Genomic DNA, 21,828 nt, shown 5'->3' on the forward strand with positions numbered 1-21,828 from the left:
GAGCCACCAGGGGAAGCCCAAGAACTGAAGGGCTGACTATGAAAGATGTGACTTGGAGAATGATTCACAACGAAACGAAGCCGCATGAGAGCCTCCAGCTCCGACTGTGTCTCCACCTGAATTTGACAGTGACCTTCTGTACCTCCTTACCAGTATAATTGATCACCATGGCTTTCCCAAACACGGAAGGGCTGTATCTGGGGTTGGCCAGCTTGGTGTTCAGATACAGTCTGAAATTCGAATCATAGTCCACTTCCTTGTCTCCCAGAATGATAAACTGCCGTCCTTGGGAGACCTTGATGTTTTTTTCTAAGACGTTGTCAATCACAGGGTCGATGTACTCATCCACATCGTGGAACAGGAAGGGGGTCCCATACTTTATGGACATTTCCAGCTGCTTGAGGAAGTCGGGGTCATTAAAGGATGCCACCTGCAAGGGAGGGAAGGCAAAGGCTGAGAATCAGCTGACTTGCCAAATTCGAGGGGGGAAAAAAAAAATCCTTGGAGGTGGCAGTGGATGTGTGAGCACCTTGCAGGGAGGCAGACAGGAAAATAGAGGAGGGACAGAAGCAGGGTGTGGAACCCGTATAAACCCAGAAATCCATGAGGGTCAGGCTCCGAGCAGCCTCATTTGAAAGCACAGTTCAGCAGCCAAAGGCAATCAGGAGAGGGCTTCCCCAGTGGTCCAGTGATTAAGAATCCACCTCTGGGCTTCCCCGGTGGCTCAGTGGTAAAGAATCCACTTGCCAAGGCAGGAGACACGGGTTCAATCCCTGATCCAGGAATAACTCACGTGCCATGAAGCAACTAAGCCCATGCTCCACAGCTACTGAGCCTGCAGTCTAGATCCCCGGAGCCACAGCCCCTGAAGCCCCCACACCCTAGAGCCTGTGCAGTGCAAGAAGAGAAGCCATTGCGATGAGAAGCCCGTGTACCCCAGCTAGAGAGGAGCCCCCTCTGGCCGCAGCTAGAGCAGAGCCCACGCAGCAGTGAAGACCCAGCACAGCCAAAAACAAAGTGATCAGGAGAGAATCTCATCGCATTTCTCAGAAAACCTCGCAAAGAGTCGAAACACTGAGCCCACAAAACGCAAAAAATGTTTGCATTAATCTTCTCTCTTTTATTCCTTTCCCTCCAAACCTTGCAACTGCTTCCTGATCTCTTTTCTCAAAGCATCTGTAAAGACTCTTACTCTATTCCAGCCCCTGGGGCTTCCTCTTCCCTTCCTCTCTACCCTATTTTTCACATTGGTGTACTTAGCCTCTCACCGCATAAGTTGAACCCTCCCTCTTTAAGACATAGGATGGGAGCTGCTGCTGCTTCTGCTAAGTCGCTTCAGTCGTGTCCGACTCTGTGCGACCCCATAGACGGCAGCCCACCAGGCTCCTCCATCCATGGGATTCTCCAGGCAAGAGTACTGGAGTGGGTTGCCATCACTTTCTCCGTAGGATGGGAGACTTCCCTGGTAATCCAGTGCATAAGAATCCACCTGCCATTGCAGGGGACACGGGTTTGATCCCTGGCCTGGAAAGACACCCCATGACGCAGGGCAACTAAGTCCATGTGCCACAACTACTAAGCCCTTGCTCTAGAGCCTGCGAGCAGCAACAGCTAAAGCCCACAAGCCCTAGAGCCCATGCTCCACAACAAGAGAAGCCGCTGCAATGGGAAGCCTACACACCCCAACTAGAGAGTAGCCCCTGCTCACCGCATCTAGAGAAGGCCCTCGGGCAGCAGTAAAGACTCAGTGCAGCCCAAAATGAATAGATGAAATAAGAGCTATAGTATCTATTTTTAAAAAAAGAGATAGGATGGGGATAGGAGTCGGATTGGGGGCTAGGAGTGGGCTGGCAATTGTAAACCTCTCTGGCAGACTCAGGGAAGAGGGATGTCAAGAAATATTCCTGCATTAATGATACTTATCCCATAATAGCTATATGTGAAGTTTACGGACAGATGTTCCCTTGACCTTGGGATGCTTCTTCTAAATGCATGTACATACCAGGAAGCAAGACCAGAAAAAATAAGGAAAAGATTTTTTTAAAAATCATGAATTTGTTCATTATTTCAGTAACTGAGCCCCAGCGATTTCTCCCAAGAAAATTAAAAACACATGCCCACAAAAAACTTGCACATGAATGTTCATAGCAGCACTATTCAGGACAGCCAAAGAGTAGAAAAAACACAAGTGTCCATCAGCTGATATGGAGATTAACAGTCTGTGGTCCATCCACGCAATGGACTACTATTAACCCCTGAGAAGGAGTGAAGTACTGTTACACACTACAGTACGTGTTGATTCAGTGTTTGGAAACACCATGGTTACTGCTTAACACATATCTTGGAGACAAAATGCATCCCTCAAACATTTATCGAGTCCCCTGTTAGATCCTGGGTTCTGCTGAGCCCTGGACTTGAACAAAGTCTTTTTAAAATGTTGGATTTGCTAAGTAGGGAAAATAAACTTTGAAAAACATGTTGCTAAGTGAAAGAAGACAGTCACAAAAGGTCACAGGCTGTATGATCCCATTCACTGGAAATGCCCGGAATACACAAATCTATAGAGATGCATAATATATCAGTGGTTGTCAGAGGCTGGGGGTGGGTGAGTGGGCAGGAGGGGAAATGAAAGTTTGGGAGGTGGTGATGGCTAAAGGAGAAGGGGATGACAGAGGATGAGATGGCTGGATGGCATCACTGACTCGATGGACGTGAGTCTGAGTGAACTCCAGGAGCTGGTGATGGACAGGGAGGCCTAGCGTGCTGTGATTCATGGGGTCGCAAAGAGTCAGACATGACTGTGAGATTGAACTGAACTGAACTGATGGCTAAAGGACACAGTATCTTTTGGGGGGAATGATAAAAACTGGTCCCAGTGTTTGTTACACAACTTGGTGTGACATATACTAAAACCCACAGAACTGTATGCTTCCAATGGGAGGATTGTATGGTAGGCAAATTTTATCTCAAGCAAGCCCCTTCACTGTCCTCCAAAAAGAAAGTGATCAAGGCCTCCCAGCCCTGCACTGCTTTCGCAAGATGCAAAATGAATAAAGTACTGCTTTTGCCTGCACATGGAACAACAGACTGGTTCCACATCGGGAAAGGAGTACATCAAGGCTGTCACTCTGCTTATTTAACTTATATGCAGAATACATCATGCGAAATGCTGGGCTGGATGAAGCACAAGCTGGAATCAGGATTGCCAGGAGAAATATCAATAACCTCAGATACTCAGATGACATCATCCTTATGGCAGAAAGCAAAAAAGAACTATAGAGCCTCTTGAAGAAAGTGAAAGAGGAGAGTGAAAAAGTTGGCTTAAAACTCAACATTCAGAAAACTAAGATCATGGTATCAGGGTCCCATCACTTCATGGCAAATAGATGGGGAAACAATGGAAACAGTGACAGACTTTATTTTTTGGGCTCCAAACTCACTGTAGATGATGATTGCAGCCATGAAATTAAAAGATGTTTGCTCCTTGGAAGAAAAGCTATAACCAACCTGACAGCATATTAAAAAGCAGAGACATCACTTTGCCAATAAAGGTCTGTCTAGTCAAGGCTACGATTTTTCCAGTAGTTATGTATGGATGTGAGAGTTGGACTATAAAGAAAGCTAAGCACTGAAGAATTGATGCTTTTGAACCGTGGTGTTGGAGAAGACTTGAGAGTTCCTTGGACTGCAAGGAGATCAAACCAGTCAATCCTAAAGGAAATCAGTCCTGAATATTCAATGGAAGGACTGATGCTGAAGCTGAAACTCCAATACTTTGGCCACCTGATTAGAACTGACTCAATGGAAAAGACCTTGATGCTGGGAAAGATTGAAGGCGGGAGGAGAAGGGGACAACAGAGGATGCGATGGTTGGATGGCATCGCTGACTCGATGGACATGAGTTTGAGCAAGCTCCAGGAGCTGGTGATAGACAGGGGAGCCTGGAGTGCTGCAGTCCATGGGTCTCGAAGAGACATAACTGAATGATGGAACTGACTGAACTGACTTTGCCTTTAGGTTGCTCACAGCCTGGGAGGCAACATACAGGGCAAAGAAAGTGTTAGTCACTCAGTTGTGTCCAACTCTTTGTGATCCCATCGACTGTAGCCCACCAGGCTCCTCTGTCCATGGGATTTCCCAGGTAAGAATACTGCAGTGGGTTGCCATGCCCTCCTCCACGGGATTTCCCAACCCAGGGATTGAACCTGGGTCTCCTGTAGTACAGGCAGATTCTTTACTGTCTGAGCCACCAGGGCAAAGGGCAGGGTCAGATTCGAGGTGGTTCACAAGCCACCCTCCAAGACTCAGTGGGGTGGAGGGCCCAGGAAGGAGACAGTCTGCTTGGGGCCTCGGGATGGTGGCATTTCAGCTTGGCCTTGCTGGAGGCTTGGGAATACTGGGGAGAACAGAGCTGGGCCCCAGGGCAGCAGGAGGGTGAGGACATGGAGGGAGGGGGCAGCTGTACCCGCAGGTTGTTCTTCTCCTCTTTTCTCTTTATCCAGTTGAGAGCCTGCTGCTGGGGGTCGATGCAGAGGGGGAAGCGGCTGGCCCGGGTGGTGAGGATGCCGTTCTGAACCGAGAGCTCATCAGGGGGCAGCCCCTGGGAGCCCCACCTGGAAGGGACAGTGACAGCGGAAATGGGGACTTTTCCGGCTGAGTTGTGAACTGACCAGGAGCATCCAGATCAGGTGAGCTGGGCGGTCAGCCGCGCCCTGCAGTCTCTGTGGAGGCGGGTCAGGTAGGCACACCGCGAGCTCGGCACACTGCCCCAAGGCTCCCCTGGTCCTCCCAGCTCGGGGTCACCCTCACCTGCTGATCTCCACGTCGTCCGTGAGCAGGTTCTCCAGTCGGAAGGGCTGGCTCAGGGGTATCCCCCTCTCCAGGATGTCGTTCTGCCACACCTGGTTGACCATCTCATCCCGGAATTCCCACGTGAAGGCGCCCTCATAGCTTAGGAAGGCTGCACACAGCAGGCAGTCACCCAGCAACTTCACCCGCCGGTGCATCAGCTCATCCAAATCATTCAGCCACCTGGCACAGGAGACGGGAGGCAGGGGCTGCCCTGAGTCATCACCTTCTGGCACAACCCAAAGGAACCTTCTAGAAGAATCAGTCTGACATATGGCCAGGAGGAGGCTCTCCAGAAGGAAACATTTCCTGAGATACTCTTCTTGTTGAGAACAGAGATCATTGGCTCACTTTGCCAGTTCCCCGCCTAGCGAACCCAATGTTTTCAAAGGCTTTGTTCAATCCCAGGTGCTCAGCAGAACCCAGCATCTAACAGGGGCCTCGATAAATGTTTGGGGGATACATTTGGTCTCAAATATATGCATTAAGTTGTAATCGAATTACTTCCAAACGCCTAACCAATAGCTTACAAACATGCCAGCAGAGCATGAGCCCCTATCCTACTGGGTGACAAAATTCTGACCAAGAAAAAAGAAAGCAGGTGTTTCATTTGGCCTCTTCTGGTAAGCAGCCGAAGTCTTCTAGATTTTATTTGTTAGTGTTTATTTGGCTGTGCCGAGTCTTCATTGCAGCACATGGGGTCTTCCCGATCTTCATCAGGCCATGGGATTTTGGGGGGCATGGGAACTCTTCTGTTGGCGGCATGTGGGATCTAGTTCCCTGACCAGGGATGGATCCCAAAAGAAAGAAAGTACCTAGTCGTGTCCGACTCTTTGAGACCCCATGGACTGTAGCCCGCTAGGCTCCTCTGTCCATGAGATTCTCCAGGCAAGAATACTGGAGTGGGTTGTCATTTTCTTCTCTAGAGGAACTCCTGACCCAGGAATTGAACCTGGGTTTCCCACATTGCCAGCAGATGCTTTACCTACTGACCTACACAGGAAGCTATGTGGGATGGAACCAGGGCCCCCTGCATTGGGAGCACGGAGCCTTAGCCACTAAACCACAGGGAAGCCCTTCTAGATTTAAGACATATTGAAAATGGTTTGTTTCCCACAAGCAAACAATATTTTCCAGCGTTTTCCATACATTTTTACAGGTTTTAGGTTAGAAACTGCCACGTCCAGTGGACCATCTATGGCCCAGTGATCCTCTTGCCCGTAAGCATCAAACAGCTCCACCTGCTTAAAAGTGAAGGTCAGGAGTGAACCAGCCACAAGGGGCGCCAGCAACAGAGAAGGTCCTCCTCCAGACAGGTCCAGAAGGGACTTGGGGTTAAAAGTCATCGAGAAACAAACATTCTGTTCAGTGCGGAGATTTCTTAAAAAATGGAAATAGAACTGCCATATAACCCAGCAATCCCACTACTGGGCATACACACTGAGGAAACCAGAATTGAAAGAGACACGTGTACCCCAATGTTCATTGCAGCAGTGTTTATAATAGCCGGGACATGGAAGCAACCTGGATGTCCACTGGCAGACAAGTGGATAAGAAAGCTGTGGTACATATACACAGTGGAATATTACTCAGCCATTAAAAAAATACATCTGAATCAGTGCTAATGAGGTGGATGAAACTGGAGCCTATTATACAGAGAGAAGTCAGAAAGAAAAACACCAATACAGTATTCTAATGCATATATATGGAATTTAGAAAGATGGTAACAATGACCCTATATGCGAGACAGCAAAAGAGACACAGATGTATAGAACAGTCTTTTGGACTCTGTAGGAGAAGGCAACAGTGGGATGATCTGAGAGAATAGCATTGAAACATGTATATTATCATATGTGAAACAGCTTGCCAGTCCAGGTTCGATGCATGAGGCAGGGTGCTCAGGGCTGGTGCACTGGGATGACCCTGAAGGATGGGATGGGGAGGGAGGTGGGTTCAGGATGGGAGACACATGTACACGGAGAACACATGTACACCCATGGCGGATTCATGTCAATGTATGGCAAAAACCACTACAATATTGTAAAGTAATTAGCCTCCAATTAAAATTTAAAAAAAGAAACAAACATTCCCAGGCTCCAGGGCACTAGTTTCTCCATGTCTCCACCACTGCACTGCCTCTACTTAACAGTCATTCAGTAAATAACACTAGAGACCTAATTTTAAAAGAAGATATATATATATATATATATATGAGACTTCCTTGGTGGTGTGGTGGTTAAAACTTTGACTTTCAAGGGGGTTCAATCCCTGGTCAGGGTACAAGGATCCCACATGCTTCATGGCCAAAATACCAAAACATAAAATAGAAGCAATATTGTAACAAATTTAATCAAGACTTTAAACATCAAAAAATCTTAATTAAAAAAAAAGAATCTATAAAACAGGCATCATCCACCTTAGACATGATAATAGTAAAATCAGAACTTTTTCACATGGTTTTCAGCTCAAAATGCAGTGTGGAATAACGATTCCATATGGCGAGAAATTCTGTTGCTGATGTTCACTCACAAACCACAAAGTTTTCAGACTTTCCCTGGTGGTCCAGTGGTTAAGACTCCGTGCTTGCAATGCAGGGGGCCTTGGGTCGATCCCCGGTCAGGGAATTGGATCCCACATACCACAACTAAGACCCAGTTCAACCAAGAAACAAACAAATAAATATTAATTTTTAAAGAATCCCCTCAAAGTGTGGCTTAGAGCCACTTAGCAGGAGGGCCCATTACTCAGGCTGACCTGACATTCTCTGAGCCCAACCCCGAGATGAGCTTGTCAGCCGCGATCAGCCGTCTCTCCATGATCTCGGCTTCCTCTTGCAGCTTCTGCTTCTCCAGTATGGCCGCCTCATATTTGGCCCCCAGAGCTTCCAGTTCCCTCTGGATCGCTGCCAGCTCATTCTGGATCTTCTCCAGCTCACGTTTGATAAGGTAAAAATTCCGCTCCAGCCTGGCCACCTAAGTGAAGACAATTTCCAAAACAGTGGGCAAAAGGACAGTTGTGAGGTGGGGATAAGACAGTCTCACACCTGGCTTATGTCCACCTGCTTTTTTTTTTTTTTTTTTGGCCCTGCCATACCACTTGTGGGTTCTTAGTTCCTCAACCAGGAACTGAACCCAATCCCACAGCAGTGAAAGCACTGAGTCTTAACCACTGAACTTCCAGGGAATTCCTCTACCTGCATTTCTATCATTGTCCCTATCCTCTGGGGCCACCCATAGCAAGGCACGTGGCTTCTCCTCTTAGGAACCTTTTCAATGGTTTAATGTAAAATCCCACATCCCATTAGAAAAAAAGCTGTCCTGTACTGACTTAGCGGACAACTTAATTTTCATGTGAATTAAGGTCCCAGTAAGAGGACCCTGTGAATCTAAGTCCAAAACTCAAAAAAATGCGTTGAAGATTGTGTATGTGTTTGTGTGTAAAGTAACATCAATCGTATCCAACTATTTTGTGACCCCAGTGGACTGTAGCCCACCAGGCTCCTCTGTCCATGGGATTTTCCCATCAAGAATGCTGGAGTGGGTTGCCATTTCCTCCTCCAGGGGATTTTCCTGACTCAGGGATGGAAGCTTCATCTCCAGCATCTCCTGCATTGCAGGCGAATTCCTCTGAGTCACCAGTGAAGCCCTGCACTGAAGATACTACAAGTCCTATTATAGGTTCTAAGTTTTCTGAGTGACAAAATCCTGAGTTAAAATTATATTTTTCAAAAATAAGTAAATAAAAATAAATTATCCTCAAAAAAAGCAATGTCAAACTATGTCTCGGGCATTCCCGGGTGGTTCTGTGGTTAAGAATCCACCTTCCAATGCAGGGGACACGGGTTCGATCCCTGGTAGGGTAACTAAGATCCCACATGCCTAGGGGCAACTAAGCTGGAGTACTACCATTGCTGAGCCACAACCAGAGAAAAACCTGCATGCCACAACTAAGATCCTACACAGCAAAAATAAATAAATACACACAAGTCTCAAAATGATGGAATCAACCTTATACAATTCTCTTTGTGTTGTGTCTTCTGTATGTTGCTTTGACCCAGGGTTCTCAACAGGGACTTATTTTGCCTCCCCCAAGGGACACATGGCAATGTCTGGAGACATTTCTGGTTGTTGAAACTTGGGGGCATCTAGTGGGCAGAGGCCAGGGATGCTGTTCAACATCCTACAATGCCCAGGACAGCTCCACAAAACAAAAAAAGATTCAATCCAAAATGGCAACAGTGCCAAGGATAAGAAACCCTGCATTAGTCCTCCCTCTTATATTCAAAAATCTTTCACAATGTTATACGGGAGAGGAGTCTGGGGAGAATGGATACATGTATATGTATGGCTGAATCCCTTCGCTGTCCACCTGAAACTATCGCAACATTGTTTATCAGCTACACTTCAATATAAAATTAAAAGTTAAAAAAAACTTTCAGCCTTTGGCTCTGTCTGTTCACATGATATCTAAATGAGCCCTGTATGTACTTGGGGAAAAATATTTATGTGGTTTAAAATGAGAACCTTGCCAGAATTTTTTCAGTAAGGCTGTGGACACATTCATTCTGACTCCAAAATGATCTCTTAGCAGAAGTGAGCAGGGCTTACAGATGGGCAGTACCTTGTCTCTTTTGGGCTTGATTTCTTTAAAAACATCACAGTAGCCCATCACAGCTTCAACAAACTTCAGCATCCCCAAGCCTGCCTTGCTCACGGCTTCCATTTCCTCGGTCGTGGTATTGAGGGTCTTCAAGAGGCCTGAAGGTCAAAGACGCAATGATCTCCATGAGCAGGGAGCTTTGTCTCAGAAAATAAAATGAGAAATAAGCTACCTATGAACGAAGCAAATGTAACTAGTTCCTTACTCCCGGTAATCCTGTGAGAGGGATCAGACAGCTCTCCCACAGATAACAGGGGGATCCAACCTTAAATGAGTTCTTTGTGAGTGGCTGTTTAAGATGTGAGTAAGGGGCACAGGTTACTGCCACCCAGGACATCCTATGGTACAGGTACTTCTGTGTGACACCCAGAAGACCCTGGAGAACCAAGGCATCAGTAAGGATTCCCAACTGGGCACCAAGGTGGCTCAGAGCTGGCAGTTAACTGGGGTTCATTTACCTGTCATCATGGGGGCACCATCACCTCCACCTCACTCTGGAAGCAAATTCACCTAAATGGAAACCCATCCAAGGATCAGCTAAAGAGAGCCCCTTGGGTTTCTATAGTAGTTATCCTTCCGGTTTTAATTAGCTTTGTTTTTAAGTGGCTGAAAAAATGCACTGATGATAAAGTTCTGAATAAGCCATCATGATAAACAGTGACACAATGAACTTGAATATGCCTGAACGAAGACTAACTGCATTCCCCCTGGCTAAGCTCTGGGAGCAGATCAGCAGTCAGGCTTAGCAGGAACTGTGTGGCTTCTGCAACTGAAAAGAAGGGAATGGGGTGGGTGGTGCTGGCTCCTCCTCCTCGCCCACCCCCCAGGGACCTGCAGAAGACTTCATACAGGCAAGAAGCACAAGCAGAGTAGTCAAGGTTAGACCAGTTCTTTTTTTTTTTTTCTCCCCTGAATACCCATTTTGCTTAATTGAGCTGAAATTCACATAACATAAAATGAACCATGTTAAAGTGTATACACGTCAGTGGCATTTAGGAGAGTCACAAGATTCTGCAGGCCTCATCTCCACCCAGTTGCAAGACATTCTCATCATCTCAAAGGGAAACTTCACAGCTATTCAGCAATCACAACCCACTTCCCCTCCCCAGACACTGGCAAGCATTGATCTGCTTTCTGTCCCTATGGATTCACCTATGGATATTTCATATAAATGGAGTTAGAATATGTGACCTTTGGTGCCTGACTTCTTTCACTCGGCATTACGTGTTTGAGGTTCATCTGTGTTGCAGCATACGGCAGCTAAAACATAAATGAAGCTCACTCCTTTTTATGACTGAATAATATTCCACTGTGTGGATATGTTTGTTCTTGTTATCCATTCATCTGCTGATAGACACGAGGGTTGTCTCCACCTTTTGGCTATTGTCAGTAATGCTGTCAGGGACACTGCATATAAGCTTTTGTTTGAATATGTATTTTCCATTCTTTGGGGTATATACATGGGAGTGAAATGGTTGGGACACGTGGTAATTCTATGATTAACCTTCTGAGGAACTGCAAACTGTTTTCCTCACGATTTTACGTTTCTGCCAACAACGTAAAAGGGTTCCAAGTTCTCCACATCCTCCCCACACTTGCTGCTTTGTGTGGTTTTGTTTAAATTACACCATCTGCGTGGATCTGAAATGCTACCTCATTGTGGTTTGACGTGCATTTTCCTAGTGACCAGCATTAAGCGCAGTTTCATATGCTTTTTGGCCATCTGTCTATCTTTTTTGGAGAAATGTCTATTCCAGTCCTTTGCCCATTAGACCGATTCTTGGCACCACTATGCCCAACAGATAAGAAGACAAGGTAGCGTGGACTCCGGAAGACAGCTGTGTTTCCTGCTAGGGAGAACTAGAGCTGTTGCTGAATTACACATTCATGGGGCATCTGCTGCCACTGCCCATCCAGCCACCACCCTCTGCTTCATGCAACTATGCCGCCATCTTCCTCTAGGGACAATCATTCCCGTTCTTCCATCAGCACAGCCACGGCAACACCATTTGGCCACCACGGGAGCGTGTGCCTGAGACAAGCCCCCTTCTCGTTGGTTGAGAACCAGCCTGGCTGTCCCTTCCATCCATCTGTGCTCACCTCTGATGTTCTTAACTTGGCTCTGGGTAATGGAATCAAAGTCTATTTCCATCAGAGACCTCAGGAAGTTGGGGTCGGACATCATGCCCTTGGCGGTTTTCCAGTTGAGTTCTTTGTAGCCTTTCATGATGAGGATGCATTCGCAGACCGTCTGCACCTGCTTCGGGGGCTTAGCAAAGGACCTGGGGGAGAAACAGACACGTATGAGGATCGGACGCAGGATGTGGCCAGGATCTGGCCCGAAGGAAGGTTCCAGAAAAAAATGGCTCAACGCAGAACCGTCTCTTGGAGGTAATACTGCGTGGAGGCAAAGGGGATCCATCCCAACACCCACTTGGGCTCCTGGGGATGAGCTTCTCTGAGGGCAGGACTCAGTCTCCTCCATTAGGCGCCAGTTCAGGGTCCTAGATCAGACCGGGCACCAGGAACACAGCAGGGCATCATTCAATGCAAACCCAGGCCACCCCTGAATCAGCAGGCCAGGGTGGAGCCTGAGAATCTGTGTTTTTAATTACACCCTGGGGTGACTCCTCAGACTCTAAGTGGTAGAGTCATTATTGTTATGATCATCATCAACCTATTTTCCATTTACCAGATGAAGAAATGGGGCTCCAGTGCTTCGATGGCCTGCCTGTGTCTACACAGCCGGTGGGGTCTGAGGTCCCCGCAGCCTGGGCTCCTTCAGGCTGTGGAAATTGTTATCTGGCTTTGACAAAGCTAGACCATCACTCGGCTGCTCTGACACTTAGAGGTCCAGCACCCTCGACCCCCCGGCGAACGGGAAATCTAAAAGGATCAGGAGAATGCAAAGCAGCATCGGCAGCGCGAAGCCCCAAGAGGGAACGAGCGGCACATTGCTGGGACCCAGGGGACCCCGCTCAGCTGCCTGCTGCCCAGCCATTCTCTACACGTCACACGAGGCATGCAAGCACCAAAGCCGTGGAGAGAGACAGAATCAGAAGGAAAATGATGAAGAAAAAGGAAAGGAAAGAAAAGATTTGGAGGGCAAGGAGCAGCCTGGGGAGAGGCCAGAAGGCCCCAGAGGAGGAGGGCAGGGAGGGCCGGTGTTGGGGGAAAGAGACACAGAGAAAGAACAATCTGAGCCACAAGGCAGTGTGGAGACTCCGAACCTGGCAACCATACCCCCACCCCTCCCGGCCCCCACCCACTCACCCTCACAGCACAGGGACAAGCCAGGGCAATGCTCTAGCACAAAACCCGACCATTAAAGTAATGGACCTGAGTCACCAGGGAAAGGCTCAATTAGGCGGCGTTAGGCGCTTACGACAGCTGGGGGGGGGGGGGGGGGGGCGGGATGCTGTCAACTGTTTTTAAAAGGTTCCCTTCGGGGCTGATGAAGACCAGGCCTGGGCCACTGCTCTCTGAATAATCCGAGGAGGAGGGGGTCAATGAGATGTTTCCAGACACAAGTGGGAAAGAGCCTCGGGGCAGCGTCCTGAGCCATTTGGACTGGTCCCAGGTTCTTAGCTTTCTCATCTGTAAAATGGGAAAGCGGAACCGGAAACGTGGAGCCCCCAACGCCTTTGAGTCTATGAAAGGGAAGCTCTCTGGGGTCAGTTTATGAACCGGTCCCAGGAACCTCGTTTATCCAGAACATGGTGTTGTGGTGCCAGATAACCGAGGAGTTTGCAATAGTAAGGTTACCAAACACTGTTTTATGAGTTAGATAAAATGGTATAAAAATAGGGAAAAAAATAAGATCACAAGTCTGAGAAATGAAAGTGTTTCTGATTCATCTGACTCCTTTCTTCTACCACAACAGAAACTTAGGGTGGGCTTCCCTGGTGGTCCAGTGGTTAAGAATCCGCCTTGCATTGCAAGGGACACCAGTTCGATCCCTGGTAGGGGAAAATCCCACATGCCTCAGAGCAACTGAGCCCCGGAGCCGCAACTACTGAGCCCTCGTGCCCATGCAGAGAAGCCACTGCAATGAGAAGCCGCACACGACAACCAAGAGCAGCCCCTGCTGACCTCAACTAGAGAAAGCCCGAGTGCAGCAAGGAAGACCCAGCACAACCAGCAAATAAATGAGTCTTTTTAAACAAGAAAGAAACTCAGGGAGAGACAGACAGATGGAGGTGAAGTCATGCTGCCTTCCCTGGAGGAGAACACCAATTACAAGCTTTCTTCCCCACCTCCTTTCACTCTACCCCAGACACTGTCTTTGCTTTTCCCTCAAGCCACACTCCTTCCAGCCCTCTCTAGCCTCCATCCCATGTCTCATTTAAATATCGCTTCCTGGGGTTCACCTTCCCTGACTACTTACCCCCCAGACTAGATCGGGTCCCCCATTATCCAAAGTCATAGCAACCCAAACCCTGCCTCCCTGATCTCTTCCTGGGTAATTTTATTGTTCACGCGATTCCCATGTGCATACTCGTGCCTCCCCCAGACTGTGGGTTCCATGCGGTAAAGACCCCCCAAGGCTGGCTCACTGTCTCTCAGCCCCCATGCCAGCACAGGGTGGGCAGGCAGTAGGCACCCGATGGTACTGAATGAAGAAAAGGAAGAAAAGCAAAGTCACAGGCCAGTAACAAAGGGAGCCTTTTATACTCCGGAGAAACATCCACTACTAATCTTCATTACTCCTAATCTCCCTGCCTTAACATTTAATGATTTCTGCAAAGGGGATTGAGCATTATAGAGAGGAAGTGCTATTTAAAGAATTAAAGGATTAGGGAATCATCAAGACCTAAGTGCTGGCTCATCACCCTTCACATCTAAATGGCCTAAACAAAGCCAGATTGTAGTCATCTGGATCCAAACTTATTAAATCCCAGGAAAAGTCCCAAAGAGATCAAAGATTTAAAGGTAAACAATTAAACTATAAAAGTATAGGATGAAACCACAGGGAGATTACTTTACAGTCTTCCAGTTGCAAGGCCTTTTAAATATGAGGTCATAGCAAAAAGCCACAAAATAAAATATCGCCAAAACCTACCTCATAAAAATAAAAATTTACACACAGCAAACACAAACACACACACAAACCACCTAAACAAAGTCGAATGGCTGAGGCGTCCCTGGTGGTCCAGTGGTTAAGACTTCGCCTTCCAATGCAGGAGGTGGGCGTTTGACCCCTAGTCAGGGACCTTAGAGCCTACATGCCTCTTGGCCAAGAAACCAAAACAGAAAACAGAAGCAATATTGTAACCAACTCAATAAAGACTTTAAAAATGATCCACATCAAACACAATTTTGTTTTTAAAGTCAACTGGCTGATGACAAACTGGGAAAATTATTCACAACTCACATCACACATAAAAAGCTAATCTCACTATTAATATAAAAAGCCCCTGGAAAGGGTAAGGGAAGCAAAAAAAAAAAAAAATGCAACAGCAACAAAAACAATTCAACAACAGGCAAAGCACATAAAGAGCTCACAGAAAACGAACTATACAAGACTCTTACACGCATTTTTCACCTATAAAAAAAGGCAACTTCTCTCATCATAAGGGAGATGCACATTAGAACTAGACAAGTATTGTTCATCTATAAATAATCAAAAATCCAAGTGTTTAGTAGCGCCCTCTGTTGGTGAGGCCATGAAAAAGCAGGCACTCGCATGTACTGCCAGTGGGAGTACAAATCAGTTCCACAACTATGGAGCGCATTAAGCAACAGCTATAGACATAAACCCGGAGGAAGAAAGGACAACCCACTCCAGTATTCTTGTCTGGGACAATCCCACGGACACAGGAGCCTGGAGGGCTACAGTTCATGGGGTTGCAAAGAGTAGGATATGACTGAGCGACTGAGCATGCACTTATAGACAAAAACACACACAACTCTGCACCCAGCAATTCCACCTCTGAAAATGTATCCTTCCAGGGGACTTGGGCATAGTGAAGTAAGCATTATTCTTTGCCACATTGTTTGGAAAGGCAAAAAAACCAGAAATAAGGCAAAAATTCATAAACTGGGGCTGATTAAATAAAAGATAGTACAGCCATCCGAAGGTATGTGATGGGTTATTGTTGAGTAAGGAGCAGGTTCTCATACATCAACATGCAAAAGATCCTCCAAGTGTCTTGTTAATGGAAAAAGCCAAGATGCAGAAAATGATGTGTATTACCAATTATATTTTAAAAGGAAAGAAAAGAGAATATGTGGGTATCCCTTGTTCTGCAACCGTTAGAGCCCAGCGTCAGGGACTGAAAAGACAATGGTACATCCGGTTGCCTTGAGCATGCGCAAAAACTCTCTGGATGGGACTTCCCTAGCGTTCCTGTTGGTTAGGGGTCCAAGCTTCCACTGCAGGGGGCATAGGTTCAACCCCTGGTCAGGGACCTAAGATCCTGCATGTTGTGGGATGTGGCCAAAAAAAAAAAAACACCTCTCTGGATGGATATATGGGAAATGTATATGAGATATACATAATCATACCATGGTTCTCTGTCCTGTAGGGGGAGGGGAACCAGGCTGATGAGAAGGTCAGAGGGGGCTTTTCATGGCATGTCATTTTGATGTTGGAACCAGGACCTAGCTGATGTATACTTGGCACTGACCCCATGCTCAAACCAGTTCTGAGAGATCTTTACATAATAGCTCACTGGACCCTCATATCCACCAGCCCATCATATCAGGGCTTCCCTGATAGCTCAGTTGGTAAAGAATCCGCCTGCAATGCAGGAGACCCCAGTTCGATTCCTAGGTTGGGAAGATCCCCTGGAGAAGGGATAGGCTACCCACTCCAGTATCCTTGGGCTTCCCTTGTAGCTCAGCTGGTAAACAATCTGCCCACAATGAGGGAGACCTGGGTTCGACCCCTGGTTTGGGAAGATCCCCTGGAGAAGGGAGAGGCTACCCACTCCAGTATTCCGGCCTGGAAGTCACAGAGTCGGACACAACTGAGCGACTTTCACTTTCAACCACCCTGAGGCTGTGGGAACAGTGAATATCATCTGTATTTTACAAATTAAGAAACCCCAGCACAGAGAGGTTAGGTGACTTACCAAAGGTCACACAGCTGGGAAGAAGCAAAGCCATGCGTGAACATATCACCTGTTCCAATACATTTTAAAAAAGTACTCCTTTTAGGCCATAGGCCGCTTTTACTATCTCAGGGGTGATATAGGCACCCTGTCTAACCACAGGGGACACATATCAAGCTCTCCAAGTGGTCCCATGGAAAACCCCTCTCACCAGTCCCTTGGATTGTTGAGGGGATTCACAACCTTCTCCTCCTTCTAGATAAATCCCCCTCAAAGATGCTTCCCAACTCTGTTCTCAGAAGGTTTTTATGCTGCTGACCTGAGTAGTTGTTGTTGATGTTTAATCGCTAAGTTGTATCCAACTCTTTGCGACTCATGGACAATAGCCCGCCAGGCTCCTCTCTCTGTCCATGAGATTTCCCAGGCAAGAATACTGGAGTGGGTTGCCATTTTCTTCTCCAGGGAATCCCCCCAACCCAGGCATCAAACCTGTCTCCTGCATTGGGAGGCAGATTCTGAGCCACCAGGCAGAGCAGAGCCCCAAATCCACATAACCAGTGGTTGGATGTTTCCCTTGAAAATGCACATATTCATGGTCTCTCTCACAAGTCAGTCTAAACTTCCAGCACATGCTATTGCACTTTTAAAACAGCCATCCTGGAGCTTCCTAGGTGGCTCAGTGGTTAAAGAATCCATCTGCTAATACAGGAGTTGTGGGTCCAATCCCTGGTCCAGGAAGATCCCACATGTCACTGAGGAACGAAGCCCATGCACCACAACTAGTGAGCCTGTGCTCCAGAGACCAGGAGCTGCAACTGCTGAGCCCATGTGTCGCAACTCCTGAAGCCTGCTTGCCCTAGAGCCCGTGCTCCGCAACAAGAGAAGCCATGGCAATGAGAAGCCTGCACACCACAGCTGGAGAGTGGCCCCCACTTGCCGCAAACAGAGAAAGCCCATGTGCAGCAACAAAGATGCAGCATAGCCAAAACGAAACAAACAGAATTATAAAACATCCATCCATATACCTGCGTCGCAATCACACTGCCAACCTCTGGAATCAGGATCTCTTGCTAACAGCAGCAGCATCTCCAGATGACCCAACCCCCGCCCTAGGAGTCACTAGGGCTTCCTGCTCTGGAACGAGCTGAATGTTCTGTTTGAATCCACGTGTTTCACATGGACTGTAGCCTGCCAGGCTCCTCTCTCTGTCCATGGGATTTTCCGGGCAAGAGCCAACAACCAGAGCATGGCCTTGGACAAGGGCCGCCACGTGGCCCTTAGGAAAAGAGAGGAGCTCAGAGAAGCAGCACCATCCCACCAGGCACACGAAACACAGGTCAGCTTCCAGCCTGCAAACAGGAGTCTCTCTCACCAATTGTGCAGCCAGAAGGACAACGCCGCTTCTGAAAATGAGGACGTGATGGCGAGCAAGGAGAGGAGAGAGCCGAGGCTCCTAACACAGGGACACGTGAGCGGGACCACGCAGCACGAAGACAGGGAATGGGGCAGGCAGGATGCTGTTTCTTCCTGGCTTCACTGGCGCTGCCAAACTTACCACTGAGATCCACTAACGGTACCCTAAGGACAGTGCCCCATGGTGGGAAGGAAGAAAACGCCATACCAGGCCCCCCTTCTGGACAGCAAATGAGCCCTCTGGCTGCAGGGGTTGGAGTCATTTGACACATTGATTTGCAGAATGCCTGGGGGCCACAATAAAGACTCACTCTCCTGGGAATTCCCTGGCAGTCCAGTGGTTAAGGTGAGGCACTCTCACTGCCCGGACCTAGGTTCAATCCCTGGTCAGGGAGCTAAGATCTTACAAGCCACGCAAGCGCAGCCAAAACAAAACCACCGTTCCCACCTCTAAAAGTCCATCATGTGTCTAGAAAGGGATGAGGGCATCTCCCATCTGCTCTCAGCCTTTGGCACACCTGGCCTGCACCCAGGGCCCCGCCTCTTTCAGAACAGACACCCAACCATGTTCTCCTCAAGAGAACTGATTTACAAGGCTCCACCTCTCCCACCAGCCCCTTCTGGAACCCAGTCTACTTCTGTGAGTGGCCAGGGTTCAAGGCCAGTGGGTGGGCTGGGCTACCTACTGACTGGGGCAAGTCTGCAAATGAAGATGATGACAGTCCCCACCATGGAAAGTGGGCGGCACAGAAATGCCAAGCCGCCATGATTATGTCGTTGTTGCCGTCAGGGGTGACGCTGGTGGCCAAGCACACTTGGGGATGGCCAGCCGTTACCTGATCTCGGTCACATCCGACTTGTCCAGCTTCTGCAGCTCCAGCTTGGCAGCCTCCAGGATGGGCATGACCTCAGCCAGGGCGGTCTCAGCCTCTGTCTTCTCCACAGCGATAATCTTGTTTTGCTCCTCTATCTCCATGGCTTTCTCCTCTGCCAGCTTCTTCTTTTCCTCCGCTGTAGGGGGGAGAGCGAGGGGAATGAAGCCACCGAAGGCGGGGAGGATGGACCACTGCTCCTGAGCCACAGTGACACAGCCCTCAAAGGAGGGCACTGGGACCTCTCCGGCGGTGCAGTGGGTAGGAATCGGCCTGCTAACGCAGGGGACACAGGTTCGGTCCCTGGTCCGGAACTAAGATCCCATGTGCCTCCACAGAGCAACTAAACCCATGCACCACAACTACTGAAGCCCTCGTGGCTAGAGCTTGTGCTCCACAGCAAGAGAAGCCACCACAATGAGGAGCCTGCACACCACAACTAGAGAGTAGCTCACACGTGCTGTAACTAGAGAAAGCTCGCCGGCAGCCACAAAGATCTAGTGCAACAAATGACAAATTCAAGAAATAATTTTTTAAAAAAATGGGCAATGGGAGGAGGGGGTCAAATGAGCTTTGGCCAATATGGCAGCCTTGGGTGGTCCCAGGGGACCAGTGTCCTCATGGTCCCTGGGGCCCCTAACACTGGGACAGCTGCTGCAACCTTGACAGTCCCTGACTAGCCCACCTATGCCTCCTGCCCACTCCATCCCAGAGACAACCCCAACCCTGCTTGGCCACGGTTAGCTGAGGACACCAGGGCTGCCCTCAAAGTTTTTTTGGCTTACTGAGATCTCTCTGCCTCTTCGTCAGCTTTTCCTACGTTCATTCAGTCAGTCAGTTCAGTCACTCCGTCATGTCCGACTCTGCGACCCCATGGACTGCAGCACGCCAGGCCTCCCTGTCCATCACCAACTCCCGGAGTTTACCCAAACTCATGTCCATTGAGTCAGTGACACCATCCAACCATCTCATCCTCTGTCATCCCCTTCTCCTCCCGCCTTCAATCTTTCCCAGCATCAGGGTCTTTTCCAATGAGTCAGCTCTTCACAGCAGGTGGCCAAAGTATGGGAGTTTCAGCTTCAACATCAGTCCTTCCAATGAACACTCAGGACTGATCTCCTTTAGGATGGACTGGTTGGATCTCCTTTCAGTTCAAGGGATTCTCAAGAGTCTTCTCCAACACCACAGTTCAAAAGCATCAGTTGTTTGGTGCTCAGCTTTCTTTATAGTCCAACTCTAACATCCATACATGACCACAGGAAAAACCACAGTCTTGACTAGTTGGACCTTTGTTGGCAAAGTAATGTCTCTGCTTTTTAATATGCTATCTAGGTTGGTCATGACTTTCCTTCCAAAGAGTAAGCGTCTTTTCATTTCGTGGCTGCAGTCACCATCTGCAGTGATTTTGGAGCCCAAAGAAATAAAGCCTCCCACTATTTCCTCATCTATTTGCCATGAAGTGATGGGACCAGATGCCGTGATCTTAGTTTTCTGAATGTTGAGTTTTAAGTCAACTTTTTCACTCTTCTCTTTCACTTTCATCAAGAGGCTCTTTAGTTCCTCTTCACTTTCTGCCATAAGGGTGGTATCATCTGCATATATGAGGTTATTGATATTTCTCCCAGCAATCTTGATTCCAGCTTGTGTTTCATCCAGCCCAGCATTTCACATGATGTACTCTGCATATAAGTTAAATAAGTGGGGTGACAATATACAGCCTTGACATACTCCTTTTCCTATTTGGAACCAGTCTGTTGTTCCATGTCCAGTTCTAACTGTTGCTTCCTGACTTGCATCCAGATTTCTCAGGAGGCAGGTCAGGTGGTCTGGTATTCCCATCTCTTTCAGAATTTTCCACAGTTTATTGTGATCTATACAGTTAAAGGCTTTGACATAGTCAATAAAGCAGGAATAGATGTTTTTCTGGAACTCTCTTGTTTTTTCAATGATCCAGCAGATGTTGGCAATTTGATCTCCGGTTCCTCTGCCTTTTCTAAATCCAGCTTGAACATCTGGAGTTCATGGTTCACATACTGTTGAAGCCTGGCTTGGAGAATTTTGAACATTACTTTACTAGCACATGAGATGAGTGCAATTGTGCGGTAGTTTGAGCATTCTTTGGCATTGTAATGAAAACTGACCTTTTCCAGTCCTGTGGCCACTGCTGAGTTTTCCAAATTTGCTGGCATATTGAGTGCAACACTTTCACAGCATCATCTTCTAGGATTTGAAATAGCTCAACTGAAATTCTATCACCTCCACTAGCTTTGTTTGTAGTGATGCTTCCTAAGGCCCACATGACTTCCCATTCCAGGATGTCTGGCTCTACATGAGTGATCACACCATCGTGGTTATCTGGGTCATAAAGATCTTTTTTGTATAGTTCTTCTGTGTATTCTTGCCACCTCTTCTTAATATCTTCTGCTTCTGTTATGTCCATACTATTTCTGTCCTTTATTGAGCCCATCTTTGCATGAAATGTTGCCTTGGTATCTCTAATTTTTTTTGAAATCTCTAGTCTTTCGCATTCTATTATTTTCCTCTATACGTTCATTCAGCCTAGCCCAAAAGTCACCCTTCCCCTAGGTCACTCGGTTTCATCACTCTGTTTATTTGTTTTATTTCATCTTAGTTTATTTGTGACACTAACTACAATCTGAAATTTCATCTGATTCTTGGCTCATGAATTAGCTCCACTCACTAGAATGTAAGCTTCTTTCCAGGGGCTGTGACCCCACATTTAGAACAAAGCTTGGCATGAAGTAGGTGTACCAGCTTGAATAGTGCCCCCATCAGAATCCATGCCACTCAGAACCACAGACTGTCACCTTATTTGGAAAGAGAGTCTTTGTAGATATAATTAGCTAACACAAGGTCATACTGGGTTAGGGTAGATCCTAAATCCAACAACTGTGTCCTTATAAGAAGGCCACATGAAGACACGGAGACACAGGGGGGAACGTCATGTGATGGTGGAGGCA

General features: G+C 47.7%; 1 protein-coding gene across 1 annotated transcript in view; it reads right to left on the reverse strand.

Annotated features, from left to right (window-relative positions):
• Nucleotides 1-21,828, reverse strand: part of DNAH10 (dynein axonemal heavy chain 10) — a 159,133-nt gene that overhangs the window by 19,785 nt on the left and 117,520 nt on the right. The window contains exons 57-63 of the mRNA XM_068990326.1: nt 18,812-18,986; nt 11,608-11,789; nt 9,469-9,605; nt 7,603-7,820; nt 4,810-5,031; nt 4,466-4,613; nt 151-430 (exon numbers count right to left, since the gene is read on the reverse strand). Coding sequence (XP_068846427.1) covers nt 151-430; nt 4,466-4,613; nt 4,810-5,031; nt 7,603-7,820; nt 9,469-9,605; nt 11,608-11,789; nt 18,812-18,986 — 1,362 coding nt within the window. The remainder of the gene's footprint in view (nt 1-150; nt 431-4,465; nt 4,614-4,809; nt 5,032-7,602; nt 7,821-9,468; nt 9,606-11,607; nt 11,790-18,811; nt 18,987-21,828) is intronic.

Source organism: Capricornis sumatraensis, chromosome 17 (assembly GCF_032405125.1).
Source record: "Capricornis sumatraensis isolate serow.1 chromosome 17, serow.2, whole genome shotgun sequence".
Lineage (NCBI taxonomy): Eukaryota > Metazoa > Chordata > Mammalia > Artiodactyla > Bovidae > Capricornis > Capricornis sumatraensis.